This window comes from Prionailurus viverrinus, chromosome C2 (genome assembly GCF_022837055.1).
Source record: "Prionailurus viverrinus isolate Anna chromosome C2, UM_Priviv_1.0, whole genome shotgun sequence".
NCBI lineage: Eukaryota > Metazoa > Chordata > Mammalia > Carnivora > Felidae > Prionailurus > Prionailurus viverrinus.
In genome coordinates this window covers 29,998,446-30,016,658 of record NC_062569.1, presented here as the reverse complement: position 1 = coordinate 30,016,658, position 18,213 = coordinate 29,998,446, and the positions used below count along the sequence as shown (strand labels likewise).

The following is an 18,213-nucleotide window of genomic DNA, read 5'->3' as shown; positions in this document are numbered from 1 at the left end:
GTGAGAGGCCAATCCACAAATGCTCATCCTTGGCCCACTGTATTGGAATTCAAGATGTCTGAGGATAAATGAGCCATCAGAAAATAGGCCAAGGGACAACTGATTTTTGTTTGCTTAAATACCAGGCTTTTTTTGTTGTTATATGTGGAGGTCAGATTCGAGAGGTGAATCACTTAGAATGATAGAAGGGATTCCTTTATAGGTTGTGAGACCTATGGTAGAGAGAGACAGGTGGCTGGATTGGAAAAAGAATGGAACAGGAATAATAGCATCTAGTGATGAGATGTCTGTTGGGTTCTGATCATGGGAATATTTTAGATTTCTACATAAATCACCAGTGAACTAATCTTTTATCATGAACATATTGTGGCCTTGTGTCTATTTGGACTGTGTAGGGAGTGAATCCTTCAAGTAGGTCCGGGAGGAAGACAGAACCAAATCTAGGGGTTCTACCATGCTCTTTCTCCTCCTCAGTCTAGACAAGGGGTTTGAGGCCAGCTCTGAAGGAGAGTCAGGCGTTCCTGGCCACCCTCCCAAGGAGCTGTGTGCCAAGCCCACTCCAGACCCAGTGTCCCTGCCCTTCCCCACCAGCATGAGGACTGTGTTGATGAAATCAGCAAGGGAGCCTGGGGCACGGGGGCCAGACTGATGGGAGGGCTTCCTGCCAGGCACCACACACCATGGGTTGGTGGGTTGGCTGCCTGCAGCCTGGGCCACATACCAGTGGCATTTCCTTCGCACAGAGAAGCCACCACAGAGGGTGGTTAGAGACAGGCGGGCCTCTGAAAGCAGTCACTCTGCTCCTTGTTAAGGATGGTCCATTGGCTGGGGTTCAGCCCACCAAGATCTTCCCTGCTCAGAGTTCACTCTGCCATTCCCTCCTTGACCTCAGTGCTCTTAGCCAAACTCCAGTGAAAGGGGACTGAAGGGCATGGGGACAGGGACCACAGCTTGCCTCTCAGCCTGTGGGGAGGAATCTCAGGCCAGTAGAGGAAACTTTTTCTTTGTCGTTGCTCATTTTGTGTGTGTAAATTCTATCTGCGATGGTGAGGCCAGCAGTCTCTCTTACTCTGGCTGGGTTCAGAGCAGCAGCTGGAAGTGCTAGGGCAGAGCCACCTTCAGGGAATCTTCCCAGTGCCAGGAGGTGGGATGAGGAGGACTTTGGCTCAGGAGCCACATCCATCGGATCTATCAGGGGCTGTGTGCTGGGCTTCAGTGCAGCATGGGCAGGCGCTGTGCTAAAATGTGCAAATGAAAATATTCAGAAAGTCTTACTTCATGGGAAAAGTTTGAAATGCGACTCCTATTTCAAATGCATTCCTACGGGAACTTTAGTTTTGAATTATGCAAGGCGATCAGGAACAAATGAATTTTATTAAATGCACCACCCTGAGTGGTGTTCCGGAGTCAGGCAGTCCTCGGGATTTGACACTCCCTCACAGTGCCGCCCAGGCAACCTCCTCCACAGCTCTGAGGCTCAGTTCCTCCCTACATGAAATGGACCCTCGCTCACAGGGCTTCAAGGGCTGGGAAAATGCATGCTCAGAATTTGGTGGGGACAAGATATGTATTATGCTGGTTAAACTAGGGTCACAAATGAGGGGGGAGCCTGCTTCCTGTGGTGAGCAGAGTCTCACAGCTCATGACTGATGGGCCTGTTGTCCTGGGGGCTTCGAAGGCAGCTTCCCCCCAGTCCTCACTGTAGGTCTTCTGCTCTGGCTCAGAGCAGGGCTTGTCCCTCAACCTAGTCCCTGCTGCATCCTCCATATGTGAGTCAGTAGGATTCCTCTTAGTTGAAGCTTAGGCTGCTTTTCTGCCCTCTTCCCAGACCCTCAGTTAGAGCAGCCTGGTATTATGGAGAGAGCATGGACTTCAACATTTAAATGGCTAAGCTATCTACTTGCCAAGCTCCTACTTTAACTTTCTGAACCTCGGTTTCCTTGTCTGTAAAATAGAACCCATAATACCTTCACTTTCAGGGTGTCCTGGGGGCAAAATCAACACAAGATAGTATAGGTGAAGTGCCTGGCCTGTGTTAGCTGTCCAGCACATTTTCCTTGGCCTGCCCTTGTTGTGACATTTGAAATTTGTTACTCATGAGTAATGACCCCCAGACCTATTATGTCCTGATTGCTGATTTCGTCTCCTTGGAGCAAAGCTACTCCAGAAATGAACATGGGAAATGAAGAGTAACTATGTATTTTAGGAAAAAAAAAAAAAAGAGGGGCTGAACATTGTGGAAATCATGGAGACCTTTAACAACTAATTGCTAATTTTAAAAAGGCCAGGCAGACATTTATGAATGTTTAGATTTTCTAAATGTCAGAGGGGTCCGGAAATGTGCCCTGGCGCCTTTAGAGAAAAGACTAGCTACCCAGCCAAACCTCCAAGACCACTTCTGGAAGGCACAGCAAGGTTTTGGTAGATGGGAAACAGGCCAATGTGACACCAATTCTCTCAGGAGATAAGAGAGGAGTCTTCGGAAACCAGAGTCTGGCAGGACGAGGTGTAACCTCTGAAGGCTCCTGGGCCAAGTCCAGAGGGAAGTGGGCCCCTACACAGACAATGGATGCACACAGGCAAGGAGTTTCCTGTAAGATAAGAGGTGGGGGTTGGATTGTATTTTTGGAGCAGTCAAGAAAAGAAAGGGAAGAGTCATTTTCTAGTCCTTTATTCATAAATGTGCCAGCCCCTCACCCAGGCTCATTCATCCCTGAGAAGGAGGGTGGGAAGGAGGTGTAAGGAGGGGAAGCCTCTGGGTCCTGAGTGACTGTGCCCCTTGCTCAGTGGATGATAAGCAAGGCTTCGAATGAGCTCCCCAACCCCCAGAGCAGAATGCACTCCACTGAATGGTGGGAGCCATGCAGCGCCCTTCCGCTGGGAGAGCTGCTCATGGCAGACCAGCTTAGGAGTGTTCAGTGGGGGAACACCCAGCTGTAGTGTGAGATGGGTATGCTCAGAAGCTCTGCGGGGTAGACGGGAAGTATGAGTGTGTTTGTGGGGTAATTGTGTATAGGTGTGGAGGGGAGGGAGGTGTTTTATGTGTAGGGAGTTGAGGTGTACTGGTGTGGAGGGGAGGTGGATGTATTTGAAGATGGGAAAGGTGGGGGTGGAGCCATATGCAAGGGAAGAAAGGTGGGGGAGGTGTTCAGAGGGTGTAGGGGAACAGTGTGGATATGCGGGGGGTGGAGATGGGGATATACGTGAGAGGGAAAAGTGTGTGTGGCAGGGGTTGGAGGGGGTGTGGAGGTGGGGGGCATATGGGGGGAGGTGTAAGTGTGTGTATGTGTGTGTGTGTGTGTGTGTGTGTGTGTGTTGGGGGGCATGAGTGGGTGGGCAGTTGGCGCAGTTGGATCTATTTAACCTGAAAAGAAAGAGAAAACAACAAGAAGGGAGAAATCACAAAACACATGGGGGTTATTAAATCAACTGAGGAAAAAACAGCCCCAAACGGATGAGCCCGACAAAAACTAATGAGATTTGATGTGGAACATTCTTTACTGCGGAGTGCAGGAAAGAGTAGAAACCACTGTGGAGAAGTGATAGAGAATGCTAAGCTGCAGTGTTGGACATTAGGGGAAGGAGCGAATGGGTCATCTCCATGGCAATAGCACCATGGTCTCTCTAAAGGCCCAAGCAGTTGATATGAGAGTAGTCGACTCTGTCAGGCTTTCTTCCCATCTGTTTTGTGGGCAAGCCACAATTCCCGCCCCCAACCTTGGCCAGCCTGGAAATGAGACCCCCTGTTCTCCTGGGTCTCCGGCTGAGGTCTGAGTAGGGACCTGAGCTTGGCTCCCCCTCCCCGTCAGGCCCTCAGGGCTTGTTTAGTCATTTCCCCCATTCAGGAATGAGGCTGGGGTGGCAGCCGTGCTTGGGGCCGGGTGAACTGTATCCTGTAAGTTGTATCCTGCATCCTGCTCCAGGGAGGAGTCACTTCTGCAGGATCCCTTAGGTGTGGTGGGGGGCTTGGAGGGTCTCCTTGGGAGAGTCAGCACATGGAGTAGAAAAGAAAGGCTGGTTACAATTCTACTGGCTTTGGGCACCCCAGGAAAACTGTTAGGGAGTGAGAGGTAGCCCCACAGAAAGAGTGCAGGCCCCTGTCCCGCTGGAGTATATGGTTTGAAGAAACCATTGATCTCTCCTGCAGGACGCCTGGGGCTCCCTGAGGATCCCTGGGGGACACAGGGAGGAACTTTCTGCTCTTCTTGCCACACCTGGTAGAGCAGAACTTCTGGCGGTACCCAGACACCTCCTGTGGCCCAAAGGCTTGAAATGGGAATCACCAGGCACATTTGGGCAGTGTGCTACCCACTAGGAGGCAGGAAACCAGCAAGAGCAGTTTCTTTCTCTCAGGGACAAGAGGAATTTTCAGGGTTCAGAGCTCGGATTGGCCACCATCAGAAAGGATGTGAGGCTCAGATCTAACGGGAGAACAGCAAAGAGAAGTCAGGACCAACATGATGGTGTTAGGAGGTGGCGCCTTTGGGAGGTGATTAGGTCACAAGGGTCGTGCCCTCATGAATGGGATCAGAGTGCTTATAAGACATCAGAGAACTCCCTCACTCTCTTTCTGCCTTGTGAGGACATAGAAGTCAGCAGTCTGCCACCCAGAAGAAGCTCTTGTTAGAACATATCTGTGCTGGCTCCCTGATCGCAGACTGCCAGCTTCCAGAACTGTAATAAATGTCTGTTATTTACAAGCCACCCAGTCTATGACACTTTGGTATAACAGCCCAAACTGACTCTATTAGATTTGTTCTCTTTGGTTGCAGCCCCACTTTATACCCTCAGACCTAATTTTGAGCTTTCAGGCTTTGGACTATCTTGTTAACCATTCTTCCCAGCTTTGTGTCATTCACAATTTGTCAGCTGTTCCTGCTTTCACCCCAGGCCATGACAACAGTGTTGAGTTGTGGGCAGTTAGGGCCACCATCTTCTGGGTCACACTGGCCCATTGATGCCTGCCCTGGGCATGCTTCAGGCCAGTTCTCCCCAGAGGACTCTCCAGCCACGTGTCCGCATCTTGTCTACCAGGATATTATGACAGGCTTTGTCAAAAGGCTTCCTCCAGTCAAGTAACACCATGTTACAACTTCCTGCTGGTCTGGGAGCCCCACTAACAAAGGAAATGAGGTTGGTTTGGCATGGCTGACTCTTGATGAACTCATGTTGGCTCAGCTAATCACTTTTTTTTTCCAAAGAGCTCCTCATCAGCCTACTGAATAAATCTGTGAATAATAAGTTCTGCTTCATTCCCAGTTGGAGGGTGCATAGTAAGTGCACATCTCTTCCAGAATTAAAATTAAATGACTTCGAGCCACCATCCTGCTCATTGAGGTATATTTTCCTTCCCTCCTATCCACTAAGAAACAGTTTTGATGACAAGCCAAGCCGGGTGATGCCTCCTTCCTTGGCCTGGTGGCAATTCCTCAGGGTGCAGGGGCAAAGGTATACCCCTTGCCTGCAGGGGTAAACCCCTTGCCTGCAGTATAATGTGCAGTGGACCTGCCCTTTCAATGCAGCTCATTGGTCACATGGCCTCCTCAGTACAAGTAGGCATTTTCCCCAGGGCCCCTCTAGTGCCAGGGTGGCTGTGTGGGAAGGGGTGCCCAGCCTCAGCCTCAGAACTAGTTTTGGAAACAGTCTGAGAGCAGAACACAAGAATATTCTCCTTTTCCTCCCTCAAGCTCTCTTTTCCTTCACAGAGAGGAAACCTTCCAAGCAGCTCCTTTATTACAGTCTATCCACTGCCAGTGATCAGCACTGATCTTACTTGTCTCTGGTTTCTAGACCCAGTCCCCAAGTTCTTAGAAACTTGGGCATTATTGCCTGTCCCCAGAGTTCTGCCATCTCCCTTTTCCCTTTAAATTTCTTAAATCTTCTGACCCCTTTGGATGAAAATTGATTTTATGTGATCCCTATGTCCCAGGTTATGATATATACTCATTATTTTTAATCCTAATATAACATTACAAGGTAGGTATTATTATTATGTCTATTTTGAAGATGAAGACGTTGAGGTTCTGAGAGGTCCCCCAACCAGTGAGCAGTGGAACCAAGATTTGAACTTAGTTTATCTGTCTCCAAAATGTGAATTCCTTCCATTGCCCCATGATGTGACTCAGGCTTTCAACCCTAACTCTTTTGTTTTCTGCTGGTGCAGAAGAATATGTTCTCCTAGTTTCCCAAAATGAAAGTCAGTCTAATGGGAATAGACCACATATTACTACAGGGGTATTTACAGATTAATAAGGCTTTGAGAACTCCACTGAGAATCTAATCACTTCTGACGTGTGAACAACCCACTTTGCAAACCGCTTTGAGATCTCGAATCATGGACCAGGTTTGGGACAGTCTGTTCCAGGCCTGATGGTGGGTGTTGCCAGAGTTTCGGGAAGAACTTGAGTAGCTGAATTTAGGAGGATGGGGAAATAGGTCCTTCAGAGTGGAACATTCTGAATGAAGTTCCAGGAGTTTGCTGATAGTCTGAGGGCTTGCACCTTGGCCATGTTTCCAGAAAACTCTCTGGAAGCACCTTCCTACATTTCCCTCTTATTCTCTTATGGATTGCATCTGAGACTTGGGTCTTGTTAACCTCCTCCTCACTTGACTCTACTCACCCAAAGCCACGCCATCTTCTGAGCAGGGAGGTAATGTGTGGCTTTCAAGGAAATGACTTGAAGGAGGACTCACTGCTGCTGTTCTGTTTCCTGTTTCCCAGAAGAACTCTCTCTTTCCTCTACCAGAATGATGAAATGATCAAAGGAAAGCCCCATTTGCCATGGCCTTCCTGTGTTGCTTGACCCTTCTAGGCTTCTCTTGGACCCAGTTTCAGATCTTTATGTGCTTGGGAGCCTGACCTCAGGCTGGCCACACCTGGAACGTGTGTCCTTGGACAATGGAGTGGCTAGACCTAGGTCTGCCCAGATTTGCCCTGTCTTTATGGGTTCCATTCTGGGGAAGTGGACCTTCTTCCCACAGTCCCCTATCTTTCCAAACCCACTGAGAGGTCAAGAAATTAGAACTGAAACTCTGCATTTATATTGTGGAATGAGTCAGAGGTTGACTCACGTGCAGCTGGGGTTGTGCTGGGGTAGCTGGAGGAGGGGAGAGGTCCCAGCCTGTTTCTAGTTAGCATTTCACAGCCCTGTGAAAACTGGCACAGCCAGACTTCTGGTGTCTTGTGGGAAAAGAATGTGCTCTGATGAACTTGAGCCTTCCAGAAGTCTGCCTCAGGGAAGATGAGAAACAGACTGACATCCCTCTAATGAAGACTCCCCTCCCTCCCTTTCCCAGGGCCCTCCAAGATGGAGGAAAGTGACCTTGGGTGGGCAGGCAGCCTCTGGAGTCTGCGGTGACTGGAAGAGGCAGGCATTTTTCTGACCTTACCACCGGATTTGACACGGTGGGAAGATTGGAGCTAGCAACACTGGAAGAGGAGGGTGATGTGTTTCCATAAGTCAATGGAGAGTAACTGGGTATAGGGCCTTTTCTGGAATGCTTGCGAAATGGGGAGAGGTTGCTCTCTCTCCTTCACATGGGCCTGAGCTCCTGAAGGAAGCTGAGAAATCCACTCTAGGGAGGAGAGGGATGGAGTGAGGTGAAGAAAACCGAGCTCCCCCACCACTCCCAGTTGTGCCAAAGTCTTCTGATACAAGGTCTTTTCCTCCCCCTTCTTCCAGCCCTTGGATTCACCAACCCCTGTCCTCTAGGTTTTTAAGAGAAAAGCCTAATGGTCTAAATTCTAGAAGACTCTGCTCTCACCAGAGCAAGCTGGCCATGACTACCCACTGCAGAAAGTCCCAGGCATGAGTTCTTGGGAAGCTCACACTATGTCTGTCTCTGACATAAACACCTGTGCCTACATCAAGCCAGGGAGCAGTGGGTCTTACCCACTGCGGTGCCCTGTTCCTCCTGGCTCCAGGTCTCGCTGCCTCCAGGACAGCCAGCTGCTGCTTCCCTCAGGGCACTGCTCCCTGGTGAAGGAATCCTTGCCCTCTGCAGGTGAATTTCGCATGAGTCACAGCCTGCGCCAGGGTGGATTTGGCCCCATTCAGGACTGGCAGAAGGAAAAGAGCGTTTGTTAGTAGATATTCAATCGATTTGGAATGCAGAAGAGCCAAAGAGGAACTCTGTAGACTTGGAGTCGGGGCCAACTGGTTATATTTTTTAAATACACATTTTTAATAAAGGCAGTTCCTGACATATAATCTGACACTTTAGTGGTTAATAATAACAAATGATCCCCAGATCGTTTTTGCCTCCTGGACATTTCATTAGGTGAAATTTTGTGAGTATTTTTGTGGCATTGGTGTAGCATGCAAGGTGCCGTGTGAAGACTTAATAAGCCAGTCGTTTTTACGATCTCTGATGACCATGAAATGTCCCACAAAAAAATAATTCTGCCAGCCAAGCCAGCAACAGTGTTCTATTAAATGTGAATGTAGTAAAATAACAAGAATCAGAGAAATAAAGAAGTATAACTTTTTAAAAATTTTTTAGTGTTCATTATTTTTGAAAGAGAGCAAGCAGGGGAGGGGCAGGGAGAGAAGGAGACACAGAATATGAAGCAGTTTCCAGGCTCTGAGCTGTCAGCACAGAGCCCGACATGGGGTTCAGACTCACGAACTGTGAGATCATGACTTGAGCCAAAGTTGGATGCTCAACCGACTGAGCCACCCAGGCACTCCAAGAACTTCAACTCTTGAAAAAAATACTTCTTCTCCAGTCCTTCATTTGTCACACACCTGCACTCCTGCAGCCAGCCTGGCCTGTGTATTACATATGCCTCTGGGCTGTGCGTCACCATCTACATAACCACGGAGCAGCCAGCACCCCCTGCCCCTCCTGGAATGCACAGCCTTACCTATTTTGCCACTGAAATATCTCTTTACCAGGTCAATTCCACTCCCTACACAGGGGCCTTGCAAACTGGTCTTAATCCCTCCAGTGTGTTCGTTGCATTACCCCCACTCATGATCTTCTGGAACTTTCCTTAGGATACAATCCATGCCCCTTCCCAGCACACACAAGCCCTCCAGAAGCAGCCATGCCTCACCCTGAGTATACTTGCACGCTGACCACCCTGAACTTCATTTTGTGCCATGGAGCGTGTTACCCATATCTCTGAGCCCCGCCACAGGCTGCTTCTCAGTCCTCCTCACTACCAATCTTTGTCTACTCCCTTTGCTTCCTCTTAGTTCAGGGCCATCTTCCCCAGGAATCTTTTCCCAAACCCTCTCCCAACCAACACTGGGTATGGTGCTCCTCCTACGTGCCTTCTGTTCTCTCCCAACTCATGTGGACCAAGCTATATTATTTATTGTGGATATATATATATATATATATATATATATATATATATATCTCATAACATTTACCATTCTAACCATTTTTAAATGTACAGTTCAACAGCATTAAGCACATTTACACTATTGTACCACTGTCAACACCATCCATCTCCAGAACTTTTCATCTTTCCCAACTGAAGCTGTCCTCATTAAACACCAACTCCCCATTCCCCCTTGCCCCTGCCCCCTGGTAACCAACATTCTGCTTTCTGCCTCTATGAATCTGTCTGTTCTAGTTGCTTCATATAAGTGGAGTCATGCGATGTTTGTACTTCTGTGCCTGGCTTATTTTAGTTCACATAATGTCTTCAGGGGTCTTCCATTGTGTATGCAGCACGTGTCAGAATTCCTTTCCTTTTTAAGGCTCAGTGATATTCCGTTGTGTGTCTATATAACATTTTATTTATCCATTCATCCATTGATGGACACATTGATTATTTCTACATTTTGGCTATTGTGAATAACTCTATTATGAAGGCTGGTATACTGTTCAAGTCCTGCTCTAAATTCTTTTGAGTATATACCCAAAAATGTAAATGCTAAATCATATGGTGGTTGTATTTTTTTAAAGTTTATTTATCTATTTTGAAAGAGAGTGTGATCAGGGGAGGGGCAAAGAGAGAGGAAGAGAGAGTATCCCAAGCAGGCTCTGCACTACCAGTGCAGAGCCTGACACAGGGCTCGATTCCACAGACAGCAAGATCATGACCTGAGCCAAAATCAAGAATCGGATGCTTAACCAACTGAACCACCCAGGGGCCCCTGGTAGTTATATTTTTTAATTTTTTGAGGAACTGCCATACTGTTTTCCATATGGCTGCACCATTTTACATTCCTTCCAGCAACGTACAAAGGCCTTAACTTTTCCACATCTTTACCCAATACTTGATGTTTTCTGTTTTGGTATATATATATATATGTATATATATATATATATATGTATATATATATATATGTATATATATATATATATATATACACACACACACACACACACACAATGAACATTCTGATGGGTGTGCAAAGATATCTCATTGGGTTTTGATTGGATCAGGCACTATTGTGGGTTCTCCTTCAATGATCTGTATACCACAAAAGGCTGGAGAATTTGTAAGGGCAGAACCTATGCCTGTCTCAGTCACCTTCTTGTCTTCACCTGAGTGGTGTGTCTGCCCATAGTCACTATTGGCCAAATAACTGAACAACTGAGGACGAATGAAATTTGGCCCAGGAGTCTTTTCATGACTTAGCATCCAAGCTTTCTCCCTGTCTGGATGGCCCTGACAAGAAGACATCTTGCCGTCTCTTGCTGTTCCTGGGACAGGACTCCCTGTTTGATGGGGGAACCCTGCAGGCCAGCAGTTTTCAAGTGTGTCCTATACAAACACCAGCGTAGAGGACAGGTGAGGGCGGGGCCAGGCTGTACAGAGCATGTTGTGCCTGGGGGAAGAGAGAGGGCAATGAGGAGGGCAGAACCTCCCTAGCCCCACCATCCAGAGCAGCCCTGGGCAAAGCATGAGGGGCAGATCTGGTCCACAGCCTTCATATTTCCTCTCTGTAGGGCTTTGAGGCCCACTTAGATCAGGGCTATACCCTCTCTGGGAGCATCCCAAATGGGAATTCGAGGAAATCGTGTTAGTAGAGCAAGATTGGTGACTTCAGTGGTTTCCATTGGCCTGGACAAGGTAAGTAAAGAAGGGATCTTATGGGAAGGGAGTCCTCAAGAGCTCTCAAGGCCTTGGGGAGCTGACAGTGCTTACTGGTTGGTGTGGGCATGAGATGGCAGTCCAGCCTGACCAGGTCCCCACAGCCATAGGCAGCATGTTTCTGGGGGCCTCACAGAAGGGTCTAAGGTGCAGCCTGGCTCCTGGGTGTGCAGCCTTGGCTCCCCATTTGTAAGAGGAGAGATTGAACTAGAAGTTCTCAAAGTCCTTTCCAGCTTCCCAAGTCGTATGATTCTTGATTGCTGCCCATGTTTGGTAAGGACATTAAATGCCTTTGGCAAAAGGCTCTCCAGTATGACACAGTGCCAGGCTTATCCAGGAATCAGGCTCAAGAAGTCATGACACAGGAGGGACACATCCAAGGTGGAGGTGACACTGTCTTCTGTGAGACAGAATAACCTTTGTCCTGCTAAAGAGAGCCACACCCTGGGGACCCCAGGCCTGAGGCTGAGCACAAAGCACTTCAGGCTGGTAAGCCTGGGGTTTGATCCTGGATCCCCCTTTTGCAACTGGGGGATTCCTCCAGGAATTATGGCATTGGTCTCCATGCACAGCTCCCTGCCTGTTACCCACAGAGGACAAAGAATGGTTCCCCATGAGTGGATAGTGTCCTCTTCCACCTAGGAAGGGCTGCTTGCAGGACAGGAAGCCCACACTCACCTTTCTGTCACCTCCACTCACTCTCAAAAGGCCTGGGAGAAGGGCCAGCCTCGGAGGCCGGCTGGTGGAACCCGGAGACTGGGGTGGTGGTAACCGGCATGCTCTCTCATTGCAGGGAACAGCAGCCGCTTCCAAGCTGAGCTCTGTCAGAAGCACTGGCAGGACCTGCCCCCCAGTAAGTGCCACAGCACTGCCCGGGACTCCCGGAAGGAGACCAGCAGCATGTGGGGTCTCATGGTGGTCGCCCAGCTGCTGGCAGGCGTTGGGACGGTTCCCATTCAGCCATTCGGGATCTCCTACGTGGATGACTTCTCTGAGCCCAACAACTCACCCCTGTACATCTGTGAGTCACAAGCTTGAGGAAGGCTGTGGGGAGGGGCCCAGTCCTGATGTGGCACTCCTTCAGGCCCTGAGGGGCTGAATTGAGGCCTAACCCTCTTTGTGCCACAACACAGCAAATGAGGGCAGAGCTTTGGGGAGCCAATAGATCTGGTTTGAAGGCCAGCTCTGTTAATCTACCAGATGTGTGATCCTGGGCAGGTAGCTGGGCCCCAGGGCCCCAGGTTCCTCACCTACAGAACAGGGCTAATAGTATCTGTGCACTGGGCAGCTGTGGGATTACATAAGTAATGTATATAACCACTGAGCTGCATGCTGGGCACACGGCAGCTCCTTTATCAGCCCCTTAATGTTATTGTCCTGTCCTCCAGGCACAGGCCGGGGTACACATGTCTTCCCAAACCGTCCACTTAGGGGCAGTTTGGCTTCAAAGAAGCAAAAGCAAAGCAGATAACAGATGACCATCTGACAGCCCCATCCTTCCCTTAGAGCACGGCACACTGAGCATTCTCAGGGCCCACATCCCAAACCAGACAGGGCACACCCACCCACTTGGTGGCCCCACAGCTCCTGCATTTGCAGGAAGCTTCACCCACCAGCACCCCCAGCAGGAAACTTTAAATGCTGAGGAGGCTTTTCCTCTCGGCAAGTGGATCTCTCTGGCAGCTGGCCGGAGGAGAAACAGTTCTGGTTGTGCGCATCTCAGGACCTTGAGGAATTCTGGTCTTGTCTATGGGAAATGCCTTCAGTGTGGACTTGTCAGGGCCAGGGGACAGATTCCTGACATCTCAGGAATCCCTCAGCTAGGGAAACAACCTGGTACCCTTTCAATCTCCTCAGCCTCCTTTCTCTGCTCCCGTTTCCAGCCATCTTATTTGCCATCTCTGTATTCGGGCCGGCTTTCGGGTACCTGCTGGGCTCCGTCATGCTGCAGATCTTCGTGGACTACGGCAGAGTGGACACAGGTGAGTGTGGGCGAGGATGTCCATTCCATCACCGGTTCCACGAAGCAGCCTCCCAAGCCCCAGACAGTCGAGGAAAAAATGAAACTTCCACTCCAGATGCTCAGGACTCCTCTTTCCCTCACTCATTCACTCCTGCAGAGCCTCAGACAGCCAGCCAGAAGCAGACAGCACACCTCCTCTTCCCAGGCTCGGCTGGAAAACACACTTTCTGTCCTCAAGAAGTTTGTAACAGGACACCTTGAGACCTGGAGCAGGGCCTCAGGTGTTGCTAGTACGGCTGCCCGTCTTGGTGGTGGTATTAAAAATAGTTTTATGGGGGCGGCACCTGGGTGGCTCAGTCAGTTTGGCTCAGGTCATGATTTCATGGTTCGTGGGTTTGAGCCCCACGTCTGGTTGTGTGCTCACAGCTCAGAGCCTGGAGCCTGCTTTGGATTCTGTGTCTCCTTCTTTCTTTCTGCCCTTCCCCCACTCGTGCTCAGTCTCTCTCTCTCTCAAAAAAAAAAATAGTTTTGGGGCGCCTGGGTGGCGCAGTCGGTTAAGCGTCCGACTTCAGCCAGGTCACGATCTCGCGGTCCGGGAGTTCGAGCCCCGCGTCGGGCTCTGGGCTGATGGCTCAGAGCCTGGAGCCTGTTTCTGATTCTGTGTCTCCCTCTCTCTGCCCCTCCCCCATTCATGCTCTGTCTCTCTCTGTCCCAAAAATAAATAAAAACGTTGAAAAAAAAATTTAAAAAAAAATAGTTTTATGGTTCTTTGATTCTAAGATGGTTTTGATTGTTTAAAAAAAAAGATCTGATAAGAGCTGTTTTGAGGGGAAAAAAACCAAGCAGTACACAAAATATACACATGGATTATGAGTCACATCCAGAAGGGTATAAGATCGTGTTTAACTCTGTGGGCATTGGTAGTAGACAACCTGTGTCTAATGCTGATTCCACCTCTCACTGGTTGAGTGCTCTTTAGCAAGTGTCTTTATCTTTCTGTGCCTCAGTTTTCTCATCTGTAAGATGGGGCTAGTGATAGTAAAATAGAGTTGTTGTAAGGATTAGCACATGCCTGATATATATTAAGAGGTTCACAGGTGTGAGCTCTTGTTCTTCACAAAATGGTATGGACTAAATCACTGTGTATCTTAGAAAGAGAAAATACAGGGGCGCCTGGGTGGCTCAGTCGGTTAGGCGGCCGACTTCAGGCTCAGGTCATGATCTCGCAGTCCGTGAGTTCGAGCCCTGCGTCGGGCTCTGTGCTGACAGCTCAGAGCCTGGAGCCTGTTTCGGATTCTGTGTCTCCCTCTCTCTGACCCTCCCCCGTTCATGCTTTGTCTCTCTTTGTCTCAAAAATAAATAAACATTAAAAAAAAAAAAAGAGAAAATACAATCCATAGACCAGGGCACAAGCACTGAGTTAACCATTCATGGAGCCAGCCCCATGATGAATCCTGCAAGGGCTCCTCGCCTTTGTAAGCTTGTTCCATGGCACCCAGCCTCCCACAAGGCAGGGAGGGCCAGCACTATAACAGAGGGGCGGGCGAAGTGCTTTGGAAGCTCCAAGCAGGCAGGAGACAGTGCTACTTCCTGAGGTGGGCAGGGAGGGCTTCTCAGGCAGCTGATATCTGCATCAAGCCCCACTGATGGGTGGGATTTCTGCAGGTAGTACTGGGAGGGAAGGCCTTCCAGGTGGAGAAAAACTCGTGGACAAAGCCAAGAGGTGGAATGTGTGTGGGGTGTGAGGGTGATACATAAAGTTCCTGCCAGCCAGAAGATATGGCTGGAAGGCAGGTCTGAGCCAGACCCTCAGGAATAATGCTCTCAACAGTTCTTCACACACAGATCAGGGTCTGCCCATCTCACAAAGAATGTAGACAGGCATTAAACCTGCCATGCTGCCAGAGTCCACAGACTCCTGTTCCTGGGGACCATCAGACCATGATGCCTTCCTTGTGGTATCTCCTGCCTTGACTTCACATGATGGGGAAAAGCCAGGGGAAGCTTTCTGCCTCAGGGTCAAGCCATCTTTGCCCTTTTACTGGCACTTCCTGAGTTGATTCTTGCCTCTTATTGTCCAAAAAGACTAGCAGCTGAGCTCTCAGTACCAGGGACAGTGCCTAGAGATGTCTGTCATTGTTTGGCTGCAGGCCATACTGCTACCTTCTCCTTCCCTCTATGCCCCTGTAGTTTCTTTACAAAGAGAAACACAATGGCAGACTCTCAGATGCAGATGGGAGACCTGCCAGGAAAACCATTTCCTTTGGAGGCCAAGGAGCCCACTCTGATGATTGTTGTTCCTTCAGGCTCCTCCTAAGGACTATGGGGATTCCTTTCTTAGGGTCAATAAAGTTGGGAAGCAATAGCATTCAGTGGTTAAGAATGGTTAAAATTGAGCAATCAAATGGCACTCACTAGCCTTAACCTTGCACCAGGGCAAGGTTGACTTCTCTGGTCCTCAGTGTTCTGATTGGTTAGAGGAGAATGGATGCAGCCTCCTTTGCTATTATTCCTACCAGGGGTTGGGAATAAAATAAGGTGAGGCCAAGGTTCTGATTCCTTCAGCCTGGGGATTCTCTGATGCTCTCCTTTATGCAGAGTGGCCACTATGCTCTGGAGACCAGATGGCCTGGAGAGGGAATGTTGTCTTGACCCAGGTTCTAGCTCATGGCTTACCTCTTCTCTATCCTGGGAAGAAAGTTCCCTTGATCAGAGGCCCTCATTCCAGTAAAGTGAGATTCCGTATTCATCCAGAAAACACTTTTTCCCTTTGCTTTCTCTCCAGCTGCAGTTAACCTGAGCCCCGGAGACCCCCGGTGGATTGGAGCCTGGTGGCTCGGGCTGCTCATCTCCTCAGCCTCCTTGGTTCTCACCTCTTTCCCCTTTTTTTTCTTTCCTCGAACAATGATCAGGGAAGTGGAGGTAAGGTTCTGAGAACCCCTGACTCTACCTATAGAACTTCAAGAAAGGGAGGTGGGGATCAAATTAAACCGAACTGAGAAGCTGCAGCAAGTTAAGCAAATTCTGCATGAAATCTAAATGAGTTGCATGATACAGGACTTCTCAAAGGCTTTAGGTGAGAGTGCTGGTGAATTCCCTAAAGATGGGTTCTCACCAGTGTCCCCTTACCACTTCAACACCTCAGGTGTCAGGACAGCTTCAGGGAATGTAGTTTGGGAAATTACATGAGTAGTTGAACAAATGAGTTCATCTAAACTGGGATAAAGAGTTAAGAGCTAGTAAAAGCAGAATATATGACCTGGCACCATCTGAACCTGCAGGACTGAGTGGGAAGAGGGTCCCTAGAGCTAAAGAGCATAAGGGTGGCCTGAGAGTGAGCTTACTCTGAGCACTTGGACCTTCCATGTGTCTGCCAGCCCTGTCTGCTGGGAACGAAGTCAGGAAAAGATGAAAATGGAAAACAGAGAAGTCTGGTGGGGCTCTGATGTTAGGCTGAGGGTCTAAAACTTAAAGTTCTGGGGCACTGCAGTAACTGGGTGGCCAGCTGGATTGAAGGTCAGGGAGTCAGGGAGGAGTGAAGGCTGACCATCTGAAAAAGCCGGTGTAGAGACAGGGGATGGATGAGACTGAGCACCGGGGCAGTGGTTGCTGGACAGCTGAGGCAAGGGCAGGCAGAGATATTCTTGGAGGGGGTGCCAAGGACTCAGCAGTGAGCCAGACTGGAGGAGAAGAGGGACCGAAGTTAGCATCAAGGTTCAGAGCCAAAGCTCCACATTGGGCAGTGAGATGTAGGCCCCTGTGTGGGAGGAGGAACAGGGGTAGGAGAGCCTTCGCTTGTCTTGGGGAAGAGTTTTGGAGGTTGGCAGTACATCGTGGTGGTTTTGGAGTCAGGCAAACCTGAGTCTGAGTCCAGGTGTGTCACTTAAAACCTTGCCAAGTGATCTTGGACAAGCTTCCTTGTGTCTAAGTTTCCTTTACAATACTGGAGATAGAGCACCTGTCTCAGAGGAGGCCATGAGGAGTGACAGTGCATGTGGCATGCTGGGCACGGTGTCCAATGTGGACTAAGCACTCAGTGCATGGGAGCTCCCACGCCTGGTAGTGTGTTCCCCTGGGGGGCCGTGCACACCTGTGTAGGGGTGCAGAGCTGCAGCTGATGAGTTCATAAGTGGTAGGCGAGCTCACTGAAGTGGTATGAACAGAAAGCGTGGGCCAGGGGCCGGGACCAAGCCTTGGTTGAGCAGGACTCAACTCTGGGCCCGGAAGGAAGCAGTGACTCCATAGAGGAGATAGAAAGAAAGAGCTGGAAACAGAGGTCATTCTAGACCAGTGTATCCCAGAAGCCTGCAGCCCCTGGAATCTGAGGACAGGGAAGAAGTGCAGCCACGACAGAGAGACAGGGAGTGAGATCTGATCAGATACCTTTTGGCATCAGTCACGGAAAAGTTAGAGGTGATAACATGCTCAGAGGTATTTCAGGAGACATTGGCATAGATGTGTTCTGGCTGGCAGCCACAACTCTGGGTTCACTAACATGCAGGTGGTGTTCGTTTCAAGAGAGCATTCTCTGGGTGCCCTCCCACACCCACACACACACCCACACACACACACACACACACACACACCTCGGGTGGGCAGCTCACTGCTGCCTATCCCTGAGCCACCAAGACCAGGAGGGTCAAGGGCCCAGGGAAGGGTCACAACAAGGAGCCTCGGACATTAACATTCACCTCCTTCTCTGCCTTCAGAGGTCTCCTGCCATAGTGGACGAGGCAAGGAAGATGGACGAGGTCAAGCCAAGAAGCTCCCTGCTGGATTTCATTAAACGTAACTGACTGACCTGGCAAAGCCCTGGAGGTGGGGGGGGGGGGGGGGGTTCTGTCTTGAGGGAGGTTCAGGGGGTACCCCAGCCCATGTGGTGTTGTGTGTGGTGAAGGTCAGTAAGAACAGGTGGTCTGTAACTGGCCCATCTCCCAGGAGGGGTTCTGCCAGGGGTCCTGGTGACTGCTTCTTTGCAGGTCTCAGGAGACTCAGATTTAGCAGTCAGCCCTGCCTCCATGGTCTGGCCCCGTGTTCTGTCCCCTCCTTTCACATGGAGGTGGCTGTCATGTGAGGAGAATGTTCCCGGTGTTAGTCCTATTTCTATCCAGCCTCCGCCTGATATCTTGTAGGCATGTCCTCATTTTACTTAGCCTGTGAGTATGTTGAGTGGGAGTCGAGCGGCTCTGTGCCC

General features: G+C 49.6%; 1 protein-coding gene across 1 annotated transcript in view; it reads left to right on the top strand.

Annotated features, from left to right (window-relative positions):
• The window catches only part of SLCO2A1 (solute carrier organic anion transporter family member 2A1), an 83,041-nt gene that overhangs the window by 49,970 nt on the left and 14,858 nt on the right, over positions 1-18,213 (top strand). The window contains exons 4-7 of the mRNA XM_047874903.1: positions 11,850-12,077; positions 12,940-13,038; positions 15,805-15,941; positions 17,729-17,807. Of these exons, the coding sequence (XP_047730859.1) occupies positions 11,850-12,077; positions 12,940-13,038; positions 15,805-15,941; positions 17,729-17,807 (543 nt within the window). The remainder of the gene's footprint in view (positions 1-11,849; positions 12,078-12,939; positions 13,039-15,804; positions 15,942-17,728; positions 17,808-18,213) is intronic.